General features: G+C 34.6%; 1 protein-coding gene across 2 annotated transcripts in view; it reads left to right on the top strand.

Moving 5' to 3' along the window:
• Tnks2 (tankyrase 2) overlaps positions 1–23,063 on the top strand; it is a 77,048-nt gene extending 53,985 nt beyond the window's left edge. The window contains exons 17-27 of one of the 2 annotated variants that reach the window (XM_004838503.4): positions 1,359–1,468; positions 2,289–2,477; positions 4,229–4,481; positions 5,864–5,946; positions 7,228–7,348; positions 9,847–9,944; positions 11,614–11,688; positions 14,476–14,581; positions 16,446–16,632; positions 19,316–19,472; positions 20,080–23,063. In XM_004838503.4, the coding sequence (XP_004838560.2) occupies positions 1,359–1,468; positions 2,289–2,477; positions 4,229–4,481; positions 5,864–5,946; positions 7,228–7,348; positions 9,847–9,944; positions 11,614–11,688; positions 14,476–14,581; positions 16,446–16,632; positions 19,316–19,472; positions 20,080–20,142 (1,442 nt within the window). In that variant the 3' untranslated portion in view covers positions 20,143–23,063. The remainder of the gene's footprint in view (positions 1–1,358; positions 1,469–2,288; positions 2,478–4,228; positions 4,482–5,863; positions 5,947–7,227; positions 7,349–9,846; positions 9,945–11,613; positions 11,689–14,475; positions 14,582–16,445; positions 16,633–19,315; positions 19,473–20,079) is intronic. The other variant, XM_087184904.1, reaches the window with a different exon arrangement.
• Positions 23,064–23,526: the final 463 nt, after the last annotated feature.

The raw sequence follows: 23,526 nt of genomic DNA on the forward strand, positions 1-23,526 counted from the left end.
AAGGATGATTTAAAACTAAAGAAAAGTAATGCAGCTGTTTCTGCTACTTTGTATAATATAGAAGATGAAAATCTATTCTCAGTTCATTTCAGTCTTGTATGACTTAAATGTATTGCTAATGTTTAAAAGATAATTTAGGGTATAGATAGCTTAGTGGTAGAGTATTTGCCTGGCATGCATGAGGCTCTGGATTCAGTCCCCTCACCATACATACCAAATTTTTATCTTTTTATCTTTAAATTCTCACTTCATGTAAGTTTGGACTTCACTGTCCAAGAAAATGAATTTACTCCGTGTGTCATTTTTTAAGTAAGAAGATTAAATGCTAACCTGATGAGCAAAAGCTTTACTGTTTCTACTGTCTTAGTAGTCTATGCAAGACAAGATATAACCTGATCTGGAATTGGAAAAGTCCACACTGTCTTTGTAAATCAGAAGTATGTTTATATAGAATATTTCTACCCACTTGTACAGTGTTATTTCCTACATCTTGAAATCTGGAAGGGCTTTTAGATTAGTGTAATAATTAGTTTATGGTAGTTTCATTTTTCTAACTTGATCTTTTAAAATTCTTATGCTTTGGATTCTTCAGCAAAAGGATAAAACTATCATAGAAATAAATATGAATGTTTTGAGAGAGGAAGAGAATGGGACAGAAAAAGAATTAAAATGTATTCTTTATATGTACCAACTCCCCATGATGAATGTAGTCATTATGTACTACAAACATGTGCTAGTAAAAATAAAAATTTTTTAAGAAAAGGAAAAAATAAATTTTTTGAACCATTTTCAAATTTTACGTGACTTCTGTTTTTATATGGGCAATGTTCAGTTCCAAATTTTTTATATGTGTCAAATAGGCTTTATCAGTATTTAGTAAGATAGTTGACAGGGCATTAACTGGGAAATTACAGCATATTTCCAAATATATTAAGCCTTACTTCATGCCTTTTGGAGCACAGGTTTCTCTGCCAGACTTGCAGAGGTATTTACTCCTGTATGATTAGATGCCTTTCTGTGACTTGCAGCCTTGAGACCATGGACCTGCATTTAGGAAGTTGTAACAACCATAAAGCCAGGGACTTTCAATAAGGTTTTAAGTAGAAAGACAGAAGAAAATCAGTTAATATAATTTTTGGAATCTTGGGAACCAATGGATACCACCAAAACTTCCAACTTTTGAGGCCAGGGAAAATTAATTCCCAGATTAATTTTTCATAGACTACAGAATTTCAGGTTTATATAAAATCTTTTTTTTTTTAGTAGTACCTGTAGTTTACAGATACATATAGCTAATTCATACTTGTGATTTTTTTGTATCTATAAATGAAAGTAATATTACTTCTTTCCTAAATTAGCTGGTTATAATAATTTAGAAGTTGCAGAATATTTGTTACAACATGGAGCTGATGTGAATGCTCAAGACAAAGGAGGTCTTATTCCTTTACATAATGCAGCATCTTATGGGGTAAGTTCTTCTGTGTTAACCTATATAAAATAAAATCTGGAATTTTCAGAGTAAAAGTAAATATCAGTTTATATAGAATTTTGACTTTTTCGCTTTACAAAAAAATACCTTCCAAGATTTAGTTCTGTATCATTTGTAAACTTGCTTTGTGATATAAAATATGGTGTCATTTGTTTCATTATCTTCTTTAGCATCTGTCTCTTATTTTCAGTGAGATATTGGTGATTTTGGTTGCTGGTGTCAGGTTTAAACCTATTTTCACAGGAATCTGTAGAGATTAAGGTACATCCTAACTTAAAACACCCCTGAATGTTATGATCAGTATTGACTTTTATCATTATTATATTTGGATAATTGAAGAAGGCTGCTAGTTTATAAATTGATTTTCAGCAGTTACCCATATAAGTTAAAAATCATTAAAGGTATATCAGTGCCAGCTGTGGTGGCACATGCCTGTAATCCCAGCACTCAGGAAGCTGAGGCAGGAGGATCACCATGAGTTCGAGACCAGCCTGGGCTACATAGTGAATTCAAGGCCAGCGTGAACTACGAAACAAGACCCTGTCTCAAAATAAAATAAAATAAAATGTAAAAGTATTAGTTTAGTTTCTATTACGTAAAATTTTTAACTATTGTCTAGATTTTTTGAAATATCTTCAGTAAGTTTTAAGCAGCTACCATTAATAATGGGGAGAAACAGCTTTAATATTTATTTTCAGAGAAAGTTTGAAAATATGGAAGTAGGTGCAGTTAGTTTCTTAAGAACTGAAAAGGGATAAAATAATATTTCAGACTGTAACAAGAGTATTTTCTTTTCCAGCATGTAGATGTAGCAGCTTTACTAATAAAGTATAATGCATGTGTCAATGCCACGGACAAATGGGCTTTCACACCTTTGCATGAAGCCGCTCAAAAGGGCCGGACACAGCTTTGTGCTTTATTATTGGCCCATGGAGCCGATCCTACTCTTAAAAATCAGGAAGGACAAACACCTTTAGATTTGGTTTCAGTAAGTGATGAGCTTTTTAAAAAATCTCCATGCTTTCCTGACCCTTTAAAATTCACTTGATAGATACTATGTCTTCATAATGAATGTGGCAAAAATCTAGATTTTAGCCCAGTCTTAAATACAGGATGTCTTTGTTATTATAAGTAAATAATGGAGTTTATGAATCAGTTATCGTATACTAAATACTATGGAAATAGGCAAAAGAGCACTGTAATTGTTTGCATTAGCTAAGGAGCAAAACAGACACAAATCCTCCATGAAAGTTGTTAAAATATATGCAGTGCAAGATAGTATACGCCTTAGGTCTTAATCAACTTGCCCAACTAGGAACGTTGCCTTCAGGATATAACCACAAAGCCTGCTACTACCATGGAGTCCTTTCCAAAAAGCCTGTTAATCTTTTCTTCCCCTCTTACCTTCCCACTGAATCTCATGAAACAGCCTCCATTTTACCTTTCACCTCTGCTTTGGCCACTGTGAAATGAGCTTCTCTGTTATCTTTACCACTGAGGACATTGACCAGAACAGTAAAGGAAAAGAAAGACAAAAATAAGATGGAAAGGAAGGAGAGTCTCTTCTGCAAACTGCTTTCTACTGAGAGATTCCATTATTCAAGCTACAATAAGAAACTGATTCAGTTTGGCTACATTTAGTATTTTATTGACTTTTTTCTCAGCTGGCTGACAATCCAGCCGTACTTGCAGCATTATTTCTTCAGTGACATGTCTTTGCAGTCCAAACTACCTTAGAAGTAAACTTTTAGAATTCATTCCACCCTACCTTCATTTATCAGGTGACAGTAAAACAAAATGCTTTGGAGAACATGCATGAGCTTTAGAGTCCAACAGACCTGGTTTAGAATACCAGCTCTACTACTTGTACTTATATAATCATACAAGTTGCCTAACTCTAACCCTTAGATCCATATCTATAAAAGATAGAATATATCCAGTCAGTATGAGAATTAAACAAGGTGGTATATTTTAAGTCGATGGCATGGTATCAGGCACATAAAAATGATCCAATAAATGGTACTGTTATGACAAACAAGTATACACTAACTATAAGTGCCATAAGAATGCACAGATTGAGGGGGAAGAAAGAGGTGGGAATTGGAGTAAGGCACTATAAATGACTAACCATGAAAACAGATAGATTTACTTTGTGCTAAGTTATTCAGAATCTTAATTGAGCCTGGTGAAAAATGTTATACGTCACTAGTGAAACAAATTAATGTACCAGTTCATTAGGGAGATTTTTTTCATTCTGGTAGATTTGATGAAAATTATTTTTTTTACCAAAAAGAATTGTATCCCAATTTTGAGGAACAAATACATCACTGAATATTTTCCAAGAAATACAAACATAATTTCATTTGTTCAATTCCCTATAGGTTGAATTGCTTACTTAAGGATCACAATAGGGTTATCTTTGAAAATTGGTATTTCTGATTCATTTTAGTGCCTTTCAGTTATGGTATCAAAGTTAGAATTTTATTCATGGTTTGCCACATTTGAGTTTTATTTTTATTAAATGAGATCTGGAAGAGATGTTGTGAATTATGTTTTATAAGTTTAGTAGAATTATCAATCTGTTTGCTTCACTTTTAAGATAAAGTAATCGAGTATTAGTGTTAAAGCAGTTCTAGTGCACATTTGCTGGGTTTTGTTTTATTTTTAACTGCATTCTATTAGTGTAAAAGAATTTTAAAAGTTTCTTGTGACAGATTTCTTCTCTGAAATATACCCTAGGCAGATGACGTCAGTGCTCTCCTGACAGCAGCCATGCCCCCATCTGCTCTGCCTTCATGTTACAAACCTCAAGTGCTCAATGGTGTGAGAAGCCCAGGAGCCACTGCAGATTCTCTGTCCTCAGGTCCATCCAGCCCATCAAGCCTTTCTGCAGCCAGCAGTCTTGACAACTTATCTGGGAGTTTTTCTGAACTGTCTTCAGTAGTTAGCTCAAGTGGAACAGAGGGTGCTTCCGGTTTAGAAAGGAAGGAAGGTAAGATATTCTGTAAAAGTAACTTTTTTACTGTTACTGCAGCCCCATATTTGTCATTCAGAATGCTAGGAACTCTTGGTTTTTTGAGACAGGGTCTCACTTTGTAGTTCAGGCTGGCCCTGAACTCACTATGTAGCCCAAGCTAACCTGGAACTCCCAGTGATCCTGCATCAGCCTCCTGAGTGTTGAGATTACAGGCGTGCACCACTACCCCCAGTTCGAAACACATTTTTTTAACCTTAACTACAACTACTAGTACCACATTAATTGACATAGCCTAAAAGTTTTAGCCTTTTGTGGTTTTCTTTGCATTATTAATTAGAATTCCTAACAAAACTTTCTCCTATGTTGAAAACTGATGTCTTGTGCTGCTAACCTACACTTTAGGTATAAACATTTTACCTGTCAAGATTCATCTGACCCTGTGCAATAATAGGGAACTTTTTTCATAAACTTTTGTAAAGGAATTTGCATCCTGAAAGATATCCTGATTTTAAAGATAACAGTTAAAAATAAAGTTTAAAAATGAGTTTTTTTAACACAAGAACGCCCCCATTGGTTAACTGTTTTCTCTAATGCTGAAATTTTATGTATCTCTTAATTTTGGGGGCAGTACTGAGGATTGAACTCAGGGCCTTGAGCATGCTATACAAGCACTACTCTTTCCCAGCCCCTGCCCCCACCCCTTTTTTCAGCACTAGAGATTGAACCCAAGGCTTTCACACTAAGCTAAGTACCTAACCATTTTTGTTTTGTGTTTTGTTTTGTTTTTTAACCACTTACTGACCCAATTATTTAAATGCAGGATGACCAAAAGTTGCATATTTTTTTCATTAACTTTTATAAGATAGTATAACAGGAAATATAAAAAAATGACAATTTTACCAAATTTATTTAATACAAGAATTGACTGGTTGAAGTGACAGCTGCCCAAGCAGTGCTCAGGATAGCTGTTACATAAACAGATGCGCTGCCTGAGTGACGCTAGGGTAAACTGCTAAGTGATTAATACAGGTTCTTGCTAAGTTACTCAAGGTAGGCTCAAACTTTCAGTTGTGCTTAGCCTCCCAGCGTCTGGGTTTACAGGCCTGCGCCACCTTGCCTGGTTTGTTTGTTTTTTGTTTGTTTGGTTTTTTGTCTTGCTAAGTTGCATCTAAACTCACCCTCATGGTAGCAGGGATTACAGGTATGTGCTGATGTACCCGGCTCTCTGTAATTTTTGACTTTGTATTCAGTATTCTGTCCCAGATGGCTGTTAATACAATATTTTGCCTCATTTTTATTTTCTTCACATACAGAGTAACATCACAAAACTTGATTACAGTGTTGATATACATGATTCTGATGTGAAATTTTGTTTGTTCTGGATTTTTTTCCCCCAGTTCCAGGAGTAGATTTTAGCATAACTCAGTTTGTAAGGAGTCTTGGACTTGAACATTTAATGGACATATTTGAGAGAGAACAGGTGAGTAGATGAATTGTATTGCTTGGTTTCGTGTTTTATTAAAACTCAAAGAAAATTTAGGACATACTTGAAATCCCTTGAACCTTGTAAGCTATTGGGGAAGAATTTTTTCTTAGATTGTTTGGTGCTGGGGCCTTGTGCATTCTAACCATGTGCTCTCCCACTGAGTTATACTCCCAGCTCCAAGTGCTTTTTAAGATACTAGATAGCACTTGCTCATTTAATTTGGGTTGATCTTGGAATTTCCACTTAATTTATTAGATCATAAAAATTTGACTGTCCTGTAGTAATAAATTGGCTTTATTGAATGTTAGGTTTATTGTAGTCCTTTAAATAAATTATCTTTGAGCTCTCTTTTTTTTTTTTTTTTTTTTTGGTACCGGGGATAAAACTTCCTTGAGCTCTCTTTATTCAGTTCTGTTACTCACTACTCTTATACTTTGCTAGCTGTGGGAAGGATATGCCAGCCATAGATCTGGGCTTTTTGGTAATTTCAATTGAAGATATTCTTGCAGAATACATTTACTAATTTTTTTGTTGTTTGTTTGTTTGAGACTGGGTCTGTGTGGTTCAGGCTCCCCTTGAACTGAGTATGTAGCTCAGGCTGGCCTCGAACTTGTGATGATCCTCCTGCCTCAGCCACCTGAGAGCTGGGATTACAGGCATGCACCACCACACCTGGCTACTTACTGATTTTTTATGTTGTTATTACCAAAAACTATACATAGTTATTGTAGACTTGGATCCAAAGGAACCTTTGGTGTAGTTATGGAGCTAGAACAAGAACATACAAAGAAGTAAAGTTCCCATAGATTTTAGAAATTCAAAGAAGGAAAAATTACTTGTGAACTAGACTATTCCAGCATAGCTCCATGGAAGGTATATAAATAAAATAGGATTGAAAGGCTTTAATTGCATGAAGTAGACAGTATATTTTAAGTGAAAGAGTTCATTTGAACAATGATGTAAAAGTACCATTTACCTAATGCAAACTAAAGAAACCATTGCAGACAGTGAATGCATAAATAGGGTTGGATTGGGGGTGGGAGGTGTAATGGAAAAGATGAAATGTTATACCTGAATGTGGTTAATTTGAAAGTGCATTCGTGACTTGACTTTCTGTTTTGCTCTATTTTTAGTTAATTTCAGTTTAACAAATAATTTTTTTCTATCAAAATTATTCAAAATAATTTGATGTATGAGTCTAATATATTATGAGAATACTAAGATATGACTGCCCATCAGATAAGCATTCTAAATAGTTTCATCCTCTTTTGTAAGATCACTTTGGATGTATTAGTAGAGATGGGGCACAAGGAGCTGAAGGAGATTGGAATCAATGCTTACGGACACAGACACAAACTAATTAAAGGAGTTGAAAGACTTATTTCTGGACAACAAGGTATTTTGTTTTAATAATTGCTGTTATCAGATTACACAAAGGCAGCCCTCAGTGTACGGAATGATAATTTGAAAGTGTGTAGAGGAGGAGGAATACTTATGAAGATTGGGGAAACCGGAGATCAAGGCCTCTGCTAACAGTTAAACTTCTCAGGTTGCTGGTATTGACTGTATGAACCTAAGTAAAATTTCAAAGCCATTAAAAAATTGAGTATTGCTTTAACTTCTGAAAATGGAGAAGTTAGATGAGATCATTTCTGAAGTTATTTTAACCCTAAAATTTGAAATTTAGATGTCTCATTTCTTATGCTAATATAATAGATAATGACTAAGTGTTAGGCTAACCCTAATAGTATATGTAGTATATCTCTTACATAGCTAAAATTTAAGCACTTAGAGAAAAAAATACTGAAAAAGAATAAGCAACTGATGATATTACAACAAAGTTGGATAATATTTTTATTCCTCTTTCAAGTTGGTTCTTAAGGAAAATGCAAATTGCAATCACTCAACAGATGTTAACACTTCCTGTTTAAGTGCCGCATGCTAACCGATTGTGCCACTGGAGCTCCTGTGTACATACTTCCTATGTACAGGGTCTTGAGATTAAAGGGTGAATTATTTAAGTGTTAAAACATTTTGACTTCATTGTTAAACTAAGGGAGTGATTTACCCTGAGACCCAAAACATCCTATAATTGAAGTCACAACCCTACAACCTGGTTGAAGAGAAACCTTCATTAGCAAAAATGAAGGGGCTTTTAGGAAATACTATGTACTAGCCAGGACAGAGTCCACCTCTTGAAGAAATAAAAGTACTTCTAAAAATGTAATTTATGCCAAGGAATGCTTTAAACTGGTATTGTGGAATACAGTCACTTAAAGGTAAATGTACTTACCTTGCCTGGTAGAGACTAGAGCAAGATGCTTAAAATGTGAGGTAAATCCTGGCTATGTCTAATATAGATGAATAAAATTTATATAATAAAAAGAGGGAAAACCATGACTCCCTGGAATATTTGTATACAGTATGAATAGCATAAAAGATGAAAAAGAAACAGAACTCTAATTGTGGATTTCCATTGTGACTACTGGACTAATACCCCTCTGGTATGTTAGTGGTTGTGATAGAATACTGGGATAAGAGGTCTTTCAGGAAAAAGTTTACTAAGAAAAGGAAAGCAGGTTGTGTTCATACAATTAGCACACCCTAGTTATTAGGACTGCATTGAAAGTCTCAGGAAACATGACAGTAAGAGACACACTGTTCCCAAGTGGCAGAGGTATTCCTTGTCACCTCTAGTCCTATAATTATTCTGATATAATCGGCTCCAGAAGGATAGGAGCATTCATATTCCTTCATGGAGGAGAAATGTGGTCCTGAGACAGAATGGTTTTGTCTTTTCCAGCACATCAGGGTCACTTTCCTACATAAAGTTACCACCTTCATCTTCATTTGAAGCCCAGGTCCTATACCTTAGTCTGATTTGCAAAAAGGAACCAATAGCTACCTCTACTGGTCTTATGAAAGCCTCATCTTGTTGATATTCAGTGCATTCAGTCATTAGTTTACTAGTAATGTTTCCATACTGATAAACATCTTGGGAAGGTTGCAGATGCCTTAGTCAAGCATTTGTTAGTCTTTATTCTATAATATTCTATCAGATCTCCATTATTCCTACACAAGTGGTAATTAAGCATTCCTTTAAGACTTCAGAATCTGACTTGGTGCTGGTACTACATATAATAGTGCTTTTAATCTCCAGTGGCAAACCTCCACTGCATTAGCCCAGCACTAATGGCCTCCTACCTGAGAAAACAGCAGAGCTTTGGCAAACTTACAGAAATTAAAGGACAAAAGCCAAATGTGGTGCACGCCCATAATTCCAGCTACTCAAGAGTCTGAGACAGGAAGATCACAAGTTGGAGACCAGCCTAGGAAAATTATGAGACCTTGTGTCAAAATAAAAAAATTTTAAAAGGGCTGGGGATATGACTTGGTGGTAGAACACTTGCCTAGTATGTATAAGGCCCTTGGTTCAATCCCCAGTACCTAAAAAAAAAAATTTTAAAAAAACAAAAACTACATAGTAGAGGGAGTAATTTCAAGAAAAAAATGAGTTGTAAACTTATTAAGAATAGGAGATAGAAGATTTTCTGAAATACTGTTGCAAAACCCTTAAAACTTGTCAGGTCAAAAATTAGTAATGTGAATGCAGTGTGGTATCCTAGTTTTGATCCTGGAAGAAAAAAGGGACATTATTGGGGAAATCTAGTGAAAATAAAATAAAATGTATATAAAGTGGTATATAACCAAAGGGAATGTTGGGTGAAGGATATACTGGAACCGTCTGTCCATTCAGCCATCCTATAAATCTGAACTACTCTAAAACTTAATGTTTTTATAAATTGGTAGTAAGCATCAGATAAATTGGTGATTATTTTTGGTTGGTGGTGTTTTACTGGCAAAATTTTTTTACCTTCAAATTTCATTTCATAGGTCTTAACCCGTATTTGACTTTGAACAGCGCTGGTAGTGGAACAATTCTTATAGATCTGTCTCCTGATGATAAAGAGTTTCAGTCTGTGGAGGAAGAGGTACGTTTGTGTCGCTTAAATGAAAAAGATAGATTAGCCAAATTTATTGTTCATTCAATTCCTAAATCTTCTGCAAGTTTCCAGATGTTCGAACATGCAGTATGGTTTTAAAAATTTGCCTTTTTACCACTTAGTACTTCAAAAAAAATAGACATTTAAAATTTAGAGCGTACTCCCTCAATAAACCTTAATTCCAGTTACTTGGTTCACTACAATTAGTACTGACACAAAATTCTTTTTTTTCTGTTCCTGGATGTTATTCATTGTGTCATTAAATTTGCTCTATCTCCTAATTTTTTTATAAACTAGAAGTTAATTGTAAAGGCTTAGAACCAGGTTAAACTTACTGAGCTATAGTAAACTGGATATACTAGAAACTACATTTTACTATGTTAAGCTATGGACCATGATAAACTGTAAAAATACACAATCATATGCTACATGATGGCATTTTGGTCAAAGACAGGCTACATTTACAGTGGTGGTCCCATAAGATTATATTGCCTAGTGATTCATAGCTGTCTTAGTTTAAGTACTCTGTGATGTTTGCATGATGACAAAGTCTGTTAATGACACATTTCTCAGAATATATTCCCATCATTAAGCAATACATGGCTTACATAAAATTTTCCATATCAATTATAAATCTTATCAAATAGGGTTGTCAGGTTTAACAAATAAAAATATAAGATACTCGGTTAAATTTGAATTTCAAATGAACAACAAGGAGTTTTAGGTTAAGTATATCCCAAATATTGAATGGGACGTATTTATCCTAAAAAAAAAAAAATTATTTATCTGAAACTCAACTTTAACGATACATTCTGCATTTTATTGGGCAACCATAATCAGGCACATATCTAACCTGGTATGTTGGAGAAGAGGTTGATGTCATTTGAAAGAAAGTATTAATGTTCTCTCCTTTCATGGGGGCCTAGAATCTTCAAGAAGACCTGGAACCTGTAGGCACTATTTACACAAGAAAATTTTATTCCAGTGTTACTTCCAAAGAACCATTGGATCAACTGAAGTCTTTGAATGGTGCCCTCCTTACACTTTACTCCGTGTGTATGTGTGTGGTGTGTGTGTGTGTATGGGAAACCAAGGCCTAGTGCTCTGCCACTTTAAAGAGCATCTCCCTTATGTGTGTATTGAACACAGAGATACAGTTTAGTGAGAGTTCTAAAACTCAAGAAACTTTAACTCAATGAAATACATATTGTGCTGTATTGCTAAAATCAAACAAATCCTTATTTTGCTTTTTAATGTGTCAGGTGGTTAGCTTTGAGTGTTTACCTTGCATTCTCTTTTCTTTTTTCTTCCTTTAGTTTGCATTAGGATTTTCACCTAAATCTGTTGACTAATAGCGATTTCTAGAATGTAGTATTCATTAATTTATAGAATTCATATCCTTTCAACAACAAAAAATGTTAAAACCTGTCTTGTATTCTCAAAAATAAAATCAGGGCTGGACATGGTGGCACATGCCTGTAACCCTAGCACTCAGGAAGCTGAGGCAGGAAGATTACTGTGAGTTCAAAGCCAGCCTGAACTACATAGCAACATCCTATCTCAAAAAACAAAAAAAAAGATGAATTAATAAGATGAATTAAGTTTTACAAATTAAAAAGATATAAAAACTAATGCACACTTTTTATTTTTCTATCAGATGCAGAGTACAGTCCGAGAACACAGAGATGGAGGTCATGCAGGTGGCATCTTCAATAGATACAATATTCTCAAGGTAATAAATGAGTGAAAATAAAGTTCTCTGACATTGTAGATTCCAAAGCCTGAAGCTGTGAGTAACTTTTATAGGAAGAGCGTGATCTTCCCAGCCCAGTAGTTCATTGACATGGCTTAATGGACTATTTGAGTAAAAACATATCCCTGGAAGGCTAAGATTCTTAAAATCCCAGTACCATTTTTAATAGCCTGATAATAATTAATCCCTCGAATAACATTCAGATTCAGAGTTATGCTGGATATTAGTATAATGATGAATTATATAGGCTAAGGACTCTAAAAATGTAAAGTATCACTTGCGTACTCTTGTAAGAAAACTGCATTTTTGCCTTTCTTATAAAAAGGCTCCCTTTATGATACCCTGCTTTTTCATTTTTGCTTTGAGATAGTGTCTCACCTTGTTGCCCAGGCTGACCTTGAACTCCTGGGCTCAAAATATCCTTCTGCCTCAGCCTTCCTAGGAGCTGCAACTATAAACTATAAATGAGTGCTAACAATGCCCGATTTGGGGTGTTCTTTTTTTTTTTTAAATGTGACTACTCCAGGCTCTGGGAGTCACCAGACATTTTACCTTTTGGGAGTTTTTTGTTTTGTTTTTGTTTGGGGTTTTTGTTTTTGTTTTGAGACACAGTTTCGCTATGTAGTTCAGGCTGGCCTTGAACTCATTTTGTAACCCAGGCTGGCTTCAAACTCTCCTGCCTCAGCCTCCAGAGTAAGTGTTTACTCCAGCTTTTAAAAGTGTTTTGAAGGGCCAGGGATTTAGCTCAGTGGTTCTGTCGCCTACCTCACAAGCACAAGGTCACAAGTTCGATCCCCGGTACCAAAAAAAAAGTGTTGAAGTTGGGTATGGTGACATGGCTGTAATCCCAGCACTCTAATAAAAGTCTGAGGCAGGAGGATCAAAAGTTCAGATGTCATCTGGGCAATTTATTTTTTTTACAAATTTTATTGGTACATTTTAGATATAATAATCATCATAGGGAATAACAGTCATCATAGGGAATTTGTACATGATATATCTTGCTGCTGCTTTTTTTCCCATTCCCCTCCCCTCCCTTAAGACCCTGTTTTAAAATTTTTAAAAAACCAGTTGTTGTGCCTCATCCCTATAATCCTATCACTTAGCCTGAGGCAGAAGGATCACCAGTCTAGTATACCTGTGGATCTTGGTGAGACCCTGTCTCAAGAGAAAAAAAAAAGGGAGCTGAGGATATAGTTCAGTATGAAGGCCCTGTGTTCAACCTGCAGTACTGCAAACAAACAAATGTTCTGAGTCATTCTGTGAGTGTCCAGTCATCTCACTGGCTTTATGTCTTTTCCAGTGTTGCTATCTTTTTCTTGAGCTGTAGCAATCAAAATTATATACCATATTTGAGATACATAATGATTTGGTATTAATTATGTTGATACAATTTAACAATAATTGTAGCAAATAAGACTTTAGAATATGTGCAAATGTCTTCCTAATACATAAATTTGAAAACTCAGTAGATAGTATCAAATAATATACCACTGGAAGTATATTATTAGGTTTATATTTTTGACTCAGTTTGCTTCGATCATATTATCAGAAATCAGATCCTTTAGAACACATTCAGGTAAAGGTATCACAACTCATGTGTAGAGTTTGTTAAAGGTGTTTGATTTCTAAAGTACTACACTTGGATTTGAGAAAGATACTTTATAAAATATTTATGAAATATTTATTAAAAATGTTCAGTGACAAGATGAGTTTTCTTTGTTTTAATTTTTTATTTTTATTAGTTCATGTTTGTAGTACATAATTACGTTCACCATGGGGAGTTGGTACGTGTACATAACATATCTTAATTCTTTTTACTTTCCCTTCTTTTCCCTCTCCCTCCTCCTCTTGGCTTCCTTCCCATTTGCAAAAGATCTTTAGTATCTCCCTGTTTCCTATTATCTTTTATTTTGCTCTTTAAATTATTTACACTTAGGGTTTGTCATATAAGAGAAACCATGCAGCTTTTGTGTCTGATTTATTTCACCTAACATTATGGTCTCAAGGTACATCATAAATGGTTTTATTTCTGTTCTTTTTTAATACATAAATGAGTTCTGGTTTTGCCGGTTATGGTCTTGATTATACATCTGTGGCAATATTTTGAGCCAAGACAAAAACTAACCAGCTCCCTTGTATGCTCTAGGTATCCACCAGGGGTCTATAGCATCTTTAAACACAACTAGGAAACAGCACTGAGATTGTGACCATAGAAGTACTCTTAATGAAACCAGCATCTATCTATAAATCATCTTCAGACAAAAATTTTAGTAATTAGGGCAAAAAGTTTAATGAGAGAGTATGTGTGTTTTAAAGAAAGTTTTTTGTATGACTGTTTCAAGTATTTTTTACTAAAAACAGACTAACACGGTACTTTGAACCAGATAAGGGGGAAGGATACTATTCTGTTTGTAATACGTACATAAAGAACTCAGCATGTGTGATTAGGACATTTTTATTAACAGTTTAGCAGTACTTTTTAATTTAAATAATTTTAAATTGACGTATTTTAGTTAACCATGTGCTTGACATCTTCATGGATGGCCACGTGTAGCTCTTTTTTCTTTGAAGTTTTTTGCTTTCTAAAATGTAGCTATACTTTAAACTTCCATGGTTGGGACATAGCATTTTTAGTTGACTAAAATCAAGTATATTTTACATTTCAGAAAAAAGTTTTGGCTCCCTTCTGGGTAAATATATTGCCCTTATTATGTTTTAACTGTTTATACCTCAAGACTTAATTTTTCTTGTTTTTTAATCTAGATTCAGAAGGTTTGTAACAAGAAACTATGGGAAAGATATACTCATCGGAGAAAAGAAGTTTCTGAAGAAAACCACAATCATGCAAATGAGAGAATGCTATTTCATGGTACAGTCCTACTCCCTTAATACCACTGTCCTCCTCCACATTAGGAAAGATTTGGGACAGGCGTCAAATAATCTTTATATTCTTGCTTTTTTAATAAACCTAATGATTCTGTAACTTTTATACTTATGTTCATATTTTCAACCTCTTTATATAGATTTTTGCTTCTTATGACCATTCCGAGAAATAGTGTTTTACTTTTAACTAGTTGATTGAGTTGAAGTAAGGCAGAGAAATCACATCCAAAGAATGTGCGCACTCTATTCTGATTGTCAAAACCACTTTTAAAGTGTTAAAAGAGCCATTGCCATTAGACCTGTAGAGATTACCGATAACTCTAGTCAAAATGAGAGCACCATTACATACTATTTCAGAAATTTACTGGTTTCTTTATATCACAAGCTGGCAGGTGTTGATTGGTATTTCAAGAATATGGCAGAGTTAATATAGATACTAATATAGTGTTTATCAAACTTTTAAGTGTATTTCCTATATTCCATTCTGTTCTTCATTTGTCCTTGATACAGAATTTTGGGAGACATACAAAGTTCTGTAAAACACAGTAGTAAATAATAGGAGCTGGGGATGGGGATTTAGCTCACTGGTGCCGCACCTACCTGGCAATCACAAGGTCCTGAGTTTGATCCCCAATACGGGAAAAAAAAATTCAGTCTCCTGGAAGAATGGTTATAACAGAATGGATTCATGTGCAGTATCTAAATATTGCTTCTGATTCCAAAATCTAAAAAAAATTATGATAATCTCTTGACACAGAACAGAGTAGTTATTTATTTAATTTTATGGTTATGAGGTTTTTTTAAATTTAGACTGTAAATAAACAGTTTCAGTTTTTCCAAGCTAACTAAAAAAAGTGTTTCTATTCATCTGTATTTCTGTAAAGCTGAATTCAATATGTTTTCCTGTCCTTTGATGGACACTGATAGTGTTAAATCACTTAGCTATATCAGTTTGCCTTTTCCTAACCCCCACCCTCACTCTACTCCCTGGCTTAGTTCCCACAATACTCCTCTTTGGCTAAGCCCTTGTGTTTAGCATACATACAAGGAAGGAAGGAAAATGCTATATTTGCAGATGGAATCTGTATAACAGGTAATAAAAAAGACAAGATGAAGGACAGAAGAGAAACTGGTATAAAAAGACTATGACAGGCTTCTTGGGCCACTTCTGATATCTAGAAAAAGGACACAGATAATGGACATTCTTATAAGACTTGCATTCAGCCTGCTATAAGGTGAATTATGAGACTCTCAGTTCAGGGTCTGGAATTTGTTCTTTTCTTGCATAGATATATCACATAATCTGTTTTTCTAGTTGAATCTGTCCTTACTTCGGTATCTGAACTACCATGTAATTAGAAATATTAATTGGCATTAGGAATTCTTTATTCTAAAATAGCAAGCAGAGCTGGGTATGGTGGCATGCACTTATAATCTCAGCTACATGGGAAACTGAGGATTATAGGATTATAGGTTCAAGGCCAGCCTAGACAACTTAGTGAGACCCTGTTTCAAAATAAAAAGTTTTAAAAGGGATGGTGTGGTAGGTCAGCACTCATGTTCAATTCCCAGTATGGGAAATCGATCAATTTTAAATTGGCTGAAAATTAACTTGTTACCCTTTTTATTTTAGCTTTATTATGATGTTGATGGTGATGTGTGTTGCAGAATTTAACTTAAGAATTTAACTAGGGCTGGTTGTATGGCTCAATGATGGAGTGCTTGCCTGGTATATATGAGGCCTTGGGTTCAATCTCTAGCACAGGAAAAATAATCTAGGAAGCTATACTTTTTGCATTTTCTTCTAAGATAAATTTTAAATTTTAATTTCTTAACTATATGTTTTTCAGGGTCTCCCTTTGTGAATGCAATTATCCATAAAGGCTTTGATGAAAGACATGCATACATTGGTGGCATGTTTGGAGCTGGGATTTATTTTGCTGAAAACTCTTCCAAAAGCAATCAATATGTATATGGAATTGGAGGGGGTACTGGGTGTCCAGTTCACAAGGACAGATCTTGTTACATTTGCCACAGGTAAGAGATCAATTGTTCTCACTTATTTTTTTAAGAATCAACTAAGAACTGGTTACATATTTGAGAAATTTGGAGGACAAAGCATGTCTGACAACTCTGGGAATCTAGACTAGACATGTTTTAGGTTGTTTTTGTTCTTCTTACTAGGTATTAAAAGAGCTAATGTTTACCAAATGATCTGTATTGGCCACACATGATTTCAAGCATTTGATTTTTTTTAACTCATTTACTCATTAGAACAACTAGGGCTTTAAAAAATGCTGAGCCGTGCTCACTTCAGCAGCACATATGCTAAAAAAAATGCTGAGTAGAAAATAACATTGGGCTTGAAACAGACTTTATAATAGCCCTTGAATATTATTGGACTGTGGACTCTTTTAGAAAATGGAGACATAGCTATGTGCTGCAGCACTTGTCTAGCATGGGCAAGACCCTGGGTTCAGTCTCCAGCACTGCAAATCATTATCATCATCATCCAGTTGCCAAGTCTGACCAGTTTATAGTAATGCCTGAGGGAGTCTCCTACTCGATATAATCTTAATCCTCAGTTTGTAATAGTACTATTGAAAGAGATATAATTAAAACATTCCATTCCCTTTAGAAAGCAAATAATTATCAAATAACTACTTTGTACTTTTTTCCCATTTTTAGTTACCTGTTCTAACTTGTTAAAATAATTTAAATGATTTGGACCTGATTTATAAAATCATCATAAGAAAATAATCATCTGTTGCCTGAGAAATCAGGCAAAATTAATTGCTGAGATTTATCCCACAGTTAAGGCACTGTAGTTTTCAAAGCTTAGCTTATGTTAGAATTACCTAGAAGGCTTGTTAAAATGCAGATTGCTTGGCCCCACCTTCTGAGTTGCTGATTAAATAGGACTAGGATGGTCCTGAAGACCTTCAGATTCCACCACATTCCCAGGTGATGATGTACTTCTGAACACTGATCTAGAGGAAAATCATAGAGCAGTACTTCTCAGTGTTGGCAGCACATTGGACTCATTTGGAGAGCTTTAAAAACTACTAATGTCTGTGTTCCACCTTAAAAACTATCATTTAACTGGTCTGTGATACAGTGTAGGCATTAGGATTTGTAAAAGTTTTCCAACTGATTTCAAAACTGTGTCAAGATGAAGAGCTGCAGTCCTGGAAAGAAACAAGGTGATAGTATATTTTCATTTTGTCCTATCTTATAATATTGTTTTCTCCTTTAATATAGACTAGGTGTTGTATAGGTGTGCAGGTGTTATATAGTAGGCCCACCTGTAGTTCATAAATTGGACTGGTAATTTATGTAGTCTTATAATTTCCCAAGATTAAATCATATGCTGTTTTTAGTTATCATATGTAGTCTAAAGGCTAAATAGTTCTGATTATTAGTAATACACAGTGTCCTGGTATATCCCCTATATCGGTGATAGAGAATCTTTTAGAGACCAAGTGCCCAAACTGCAACCCAAAACTTACTTATTACAAAATGACAACTCTGCAATTAAACCTGAATACTGAAGTTTTAGTTTAGAAAAAATAACTCACACATTAACATCTTTTGTCTTAAAAGAAAAACACAATAAAATGAGTGCCATGGGTTTTGTCACCACTGCCCTCTACAGTCTTTGGGACAAAATGCTTGATTGTCTGGAAATGTTTATTAATTTAAGGCTTCTCCATTCTGAGTTATCTTGGATTGATTGTGAGCATAATAGAAAATTTATAAATACTAAGGTGTCCAAAGAGCAAATTTAGAATAAAAAATGTATAGCCTCTCTTCTTTGGGAAATACCAACTGATCCACCAAAATCTCCTGCTTCTGTTCTAAAACAAACCCAAAAAAAGGATTCTTTGAAACTAAGGCAAGCTAATCACATGCCTGAGGTGAGTGGGATAATAATCTGTTTCAAGTGTTGGTAAGGGAAACTGAGAAAGTAACATTTCAAATAAACTGAAAAATTAATAGGTGTCAGCCAGTTGAGTAGTTGTAAAAGAGATAGCATTCCAGATCGAGAAAATTATATGGATGAAAGCTCTCAGGAAAGGCAGCTTGCCCTTTATGAAGAAGGAAAATGAATGTGTCTGGGGCATAATGAATATAAGATGAGAGTGGAGAAATTGAAGCCTTTTGTAAAGAATTTGGATTTTCTTCTAAGTACAGTGAACAGCCTCTAAAAAGTTTTAAGTCAGAAAAGTGATGTGACCTCATTTATGTTTGTTTTAATCACTGATTGCTTGGATGGAAAATATTTTGGACAGGAATTAAGAGTAGAAACAAGAAGACTGGATAGGAAACTCTTACATTCAGGTGAAATTTTTGTTTATTAGGACTTAAGGGTAGCAGTAGAATTAGAAGCAAATAGGTTTCAAATATATTTTGAAGGTGGAATTCACTGGACTTCGTTGAATAAAAGCTTTGCAAGCTACTTCATGGAAGCCTCCTAAACCTTCTGCTCCTTCTCACTTGGCCTATGATTTGTGTTTTTATTGGGATACAGCCAAGATGGTAGAGTCTGCATTTCTATAGCTAGATTTTCCAGGTTTTATAGTTAAAGTAAGAATTAACTCAGTTGACAAGTTATTTCATGAATAAGATTAATAGAAGACATTTTTACAAGTTCTTTGGGGAGTGGAATGATAAAAGCAATCATAATTGTCTCAGGGCAATCTTTTCTTTTTTGTTATAGGCAGCTGCTCTTTTGCCGAGTAACGTTGGGAAAGTCTTTCCTGCAGTTCAGTGCAATGAAAATGGCACATTCTCCTCCAGGTCATCACTCAGTCACTGGTCGGCCCAGTGTAAATGGCCTAGCATTAGCTGAATATGTTATTTATAGAGGAGAACAGGTAATTTGATTTTATTTGTTCATCTTCAGAAATGCTATAAAGCCATACTTTTAACTTCTTACTAATGCCTTAAATTGATAAGGTATGTTCCCTTAAGAACTGGACTTTTTTTAAACTTGGAAATAACTTCAGATTTGAAAAATTACGACAGTAAAATAACATTCTCTTGAAATTGTCAAAATCAGAAAAGTATTATTGATACAGCTAACCTATTCCTATCCCAATGGGGTTGGATAGTTTTTTTAAATATTTTTGTAAAATATGATTTATTAGAATCCCAGTTTAATAGTTAATCTGTGTAGCAAATACATGTATAAGTCTCTCCTGTTCTAGAGCAGCTTTCTGAATTGGGGTGATGGTAGGGGTAGGTATCAGAATCACCTTAGTTATTAAAAGCAGACATGTATTTAATACTTATCCTAGACATTTTGTCTGAGAATCTAAAGGATTGGATTCAAGGTAAGGATGTTTTGAGAAAATGCCCCTAGATGATTCTAGAACACTAATTTAGAACCTCTTCCCTAAAGGTTAGAAATCTTTACAGAAGATCTCCTTACCTTTCAAAGAAATCTGTTGACTAATATTTGAATTAATCTTTCTTTTCCAGGCTTATCCTGAATATTTAATTACTTACCAGATTGTAAGGCCTGAAAGTACAGTTGATGGATAAATGATTGTTTTAGGAAACTAATTCCAGAGAACCTAAAATCACCGAAGTAACTGATGGCCTCAAAGTTTACTCTGCTGAAAAAAATTCGTCTTGCCCATAGGCCTGTGGCAAAAGGATAAAAAATGTGAAAGAAGTTAAACATTCTGACTTGATAAAGCTTTAATAGTGTACAGTGTTTTCTAAATATTTCCTGTTTCACAGCACTTTAACAGATGCCATTCCAGATTAAACTGGGTTTGTCTGTACTAAATTATTAAGAGTTAACTTGAACCTTTTATACATTATGCAGTGATTCTAATGGAACTCATTTCCCTCAGTACGCTCAACAGAACTCATTTTACTAATACAGTACCGTGTTCTTTAAAACACGCCATTTACACTGAATACAAATTCATTTGTAAAACTGTAAATAAGAGCTTTTGTACTAGCCCAATATTTATTTACTTTGCTTTGTAATATAAATTTACTGTTTTAGAACAGCAGTTTACAAAATTTTTTCACATGTATTGCTCATCTATACTTCATCTTACATCATCCTGATTGAGTGACCTTTATATTTGATTCCAGAGGCTATGTTGTTAGTAGAAATTTAGTTGGGAAAAACTAAATTATCAGATTAATTTGCTGCTGGAAGCATTTATTTCTCATTAGAAATCTTTGCCATTTAAGAACGTTATGAATACTCTGGGGATTTAATTTATGATGCCTTTGTATATATAAGACACACATTCCAAAGAGCTCTAACTGATAGGTCCTGATTACTAAAGAAGCTTCTTTTCTGACCTCAAACTCTATAGAGTTCATTCTGAAGTTTTTCCAGTGACATTCTGTGAAAATTAATGCTTCTATTTTTTAGAGACTTCTTTTGAACATTTATGGTGTTCTTCTCATGTAATGTAAATAGGAAGTTAAATTTCAGAGTTGGAAAGGGTAATCTTAGATAATTCCCCAATTCATTTTAATTACCTTAAATCTAAAATGGGAAGAAACAGTAAATGGGAATGGGTAGTATTTTATCCTGTTGTTTTTTTTCTATTCTTTTTTTCTTGATCTTATTGTTACATTTATAGCCAGTTTGCACACCATGGGTAAACTCAACCAAGAATCATAAATGTAGGTATCTCTGTCCTTCCATGGCCTCCTGAATGGGCAAGTGCAGTGAGACTACTGAGTTGCCTCTCTCTGGTGTTCTGCCCAGTTGGAAATATGCTTCAGTTTGTGGTCCACGTGGTGACCAGGCTTGTATGCAATTTGGCAGCTGTGGAGGGAATTACCATCCCATAAAATGTCATTGCTGCTTTCCAATGTAAAACCATCTTTTCCGTGAAGCATATTTAAGTATCTTGGTATAGAGATATGCATTATTGCTTGGCAATCTACTTGTTTACTCTAGCTCCTTCAGAAGTCGAGGAAAGATTTTTACCCACTTTAGTCTTTGTTAATGAGGATGTTTCCCTTCACACTCTATACAAATTCACCTTTGTTTCACATTTTATTCAGTCTGTACCTGACTCCTTAATTGTACATAGAGTGCTGAATTAGAGTTAATCGAAGTAAATGCATTTCTGGAGTTGTTTCTATGATACAGACTGTCATTATTTAAGTCAAATCCTGACCTTGAAGTGCTTTTTTACATCTCTTTACTAATTGCAAACATAATGCTACAGTTATTTCTTGGAACACAAATAGATAGTGCCAGATTTTATATACATTTTTCAGATTCTTTAACCATCTTAAGTTTATAATTAGAAGGTGATGAAATGAATTAATGGGATTTATATTTACATACCATCTCTCAACATTTAGCTCATATTATCGTGAGTGAATCTGCAGTTGTCATCTGAAATCATTGTGGAATTAAAATATTGCAAACTGTTATTTCATCTAATCCATTGCTTAATGTATTGTTTTTCCATGAATGATTATATTGTGGTTAGCACGGCCATCTTTTCAGGTAGCTTTTTGTTTATTGGGTGGCTGGGGCTGGGGGTTATTTTTTAGTGCTTTGCATGAAATACCTTTAAAATCATGGAATTGCTTTTTCTTTTGTCTTATAATTTTTTTTGAAGTGAAATTTCATTTTTTTGTGTGAGTAGTACCATTATGCCCATTTTGAGTGTCTTAGCTTATACTCTATCACATTCCATACCCTCATTTCATTCTGAATAAACTGTTCACTTGATTTTCTGGGTAGCATGGTAATTACTGGAATAGTATAAATGTGTTGAATGGTCTTTGAAGAAATAGATTGAGATTATAATAAACCATAATTTCAGGGGGGAAAAACATAGTTCTGAGTCTAATAGTGATAAAGAGTGCAGTTTTTAAAGTTTGAATTATTGAATGTCGTGGCCATAGTTACTCAGATGCTTTAAGATGAAAGTAGGTATAAGAAGGTTAAATCTTAAAACTCATTCCTGGAAATTAGTCTTCTTATAATAAAGAGGAATATATTTTTGTTTTCTATGTCATATAAAAACATTTTCAGTAAGTTTCCAAATAGCAAAGTTAGTGGTATATTTTATTAAAAGAAAGTGTAGTAGTGTGTATATTTTATATTTCAGTATTATAAGTGTCCTTGTGTGTGACTAGTTCTGTTTTGTGTAATAAAATCATGGTGCAAATAATCAGTAAGTCTTGCTTTGAAATAGATTTCAGCAGCTTTATCTTTCTGCTTCATTTAAGATAATATTGAAGTATTTGCTTGCTATTTCCTAAGCATGTGTGCCAATGTATGATGTAATCCAGTTGTTTGCAGGTTAATGAGGCGAGAAAATGTACAAATAAATTTCCCAAAGCTCTTACAATTAGTATTCCTGACTGTGCCTTTACCTATTGTTCTGACCCATTAGAGGACTAGAGTAACAGAGGAAGCAAGTAGTGTTAGCCCTTTTTCAATAAAACTGTCATGTTTCTGTAAAGTATGGCCATTCACTGTCTCCTGAGTCCTCACATACATTCCTTTATGCTTACTAGCTCTGGCAGGCTGTGAACTAAAATACTTAATTACACCCTTCCTTAAGAAGCTCTTGCTATTCACATACCAGCCACCATATCTTCTCTACTTTGTCATCTACACACAGTTGTCATTTGTATAACAAAAAGGTACATAGAACTCCAGAATCGTCTGCTAGTATACTGTAGAGCAGTGCAGCACAAAAGTGTGGTCTGTAGATAGGCTTGATGTGCACACTTTCATACCATCCCGAGGAGATGAATACAAAAAACTGAGGGTAGTGGACTGGGGATATAACTCAGTGGGAGAGCACTCGCCTAGCATGCACAGAGCCCTGGGTTTAGTCCCCAGCACTGCCTTTAAAACGGTGAGAATAAACTTTTAGCAACTTGATGCTGCTGCAGTGTTTTTATTTTATAAAAAAATAT

This window comes from Heterocephalus glaber, unplaced genomic scaffold (genome assembly GCF_053883595.1).
Source record: "Heterocephalus glaber isolate CG9 unplaced genomic scaffold, H.glaber_assembly_v1.0 deba00001497, whole genome shotgun sequence".
Classification (NCBI taxonomy): domain Eukaryota; kingdom Metazoa; phylum Chordata; class Mammalia; order Rodentia; family Bathyergidae; genus Heterocephalus; species Heterocephalus glaber.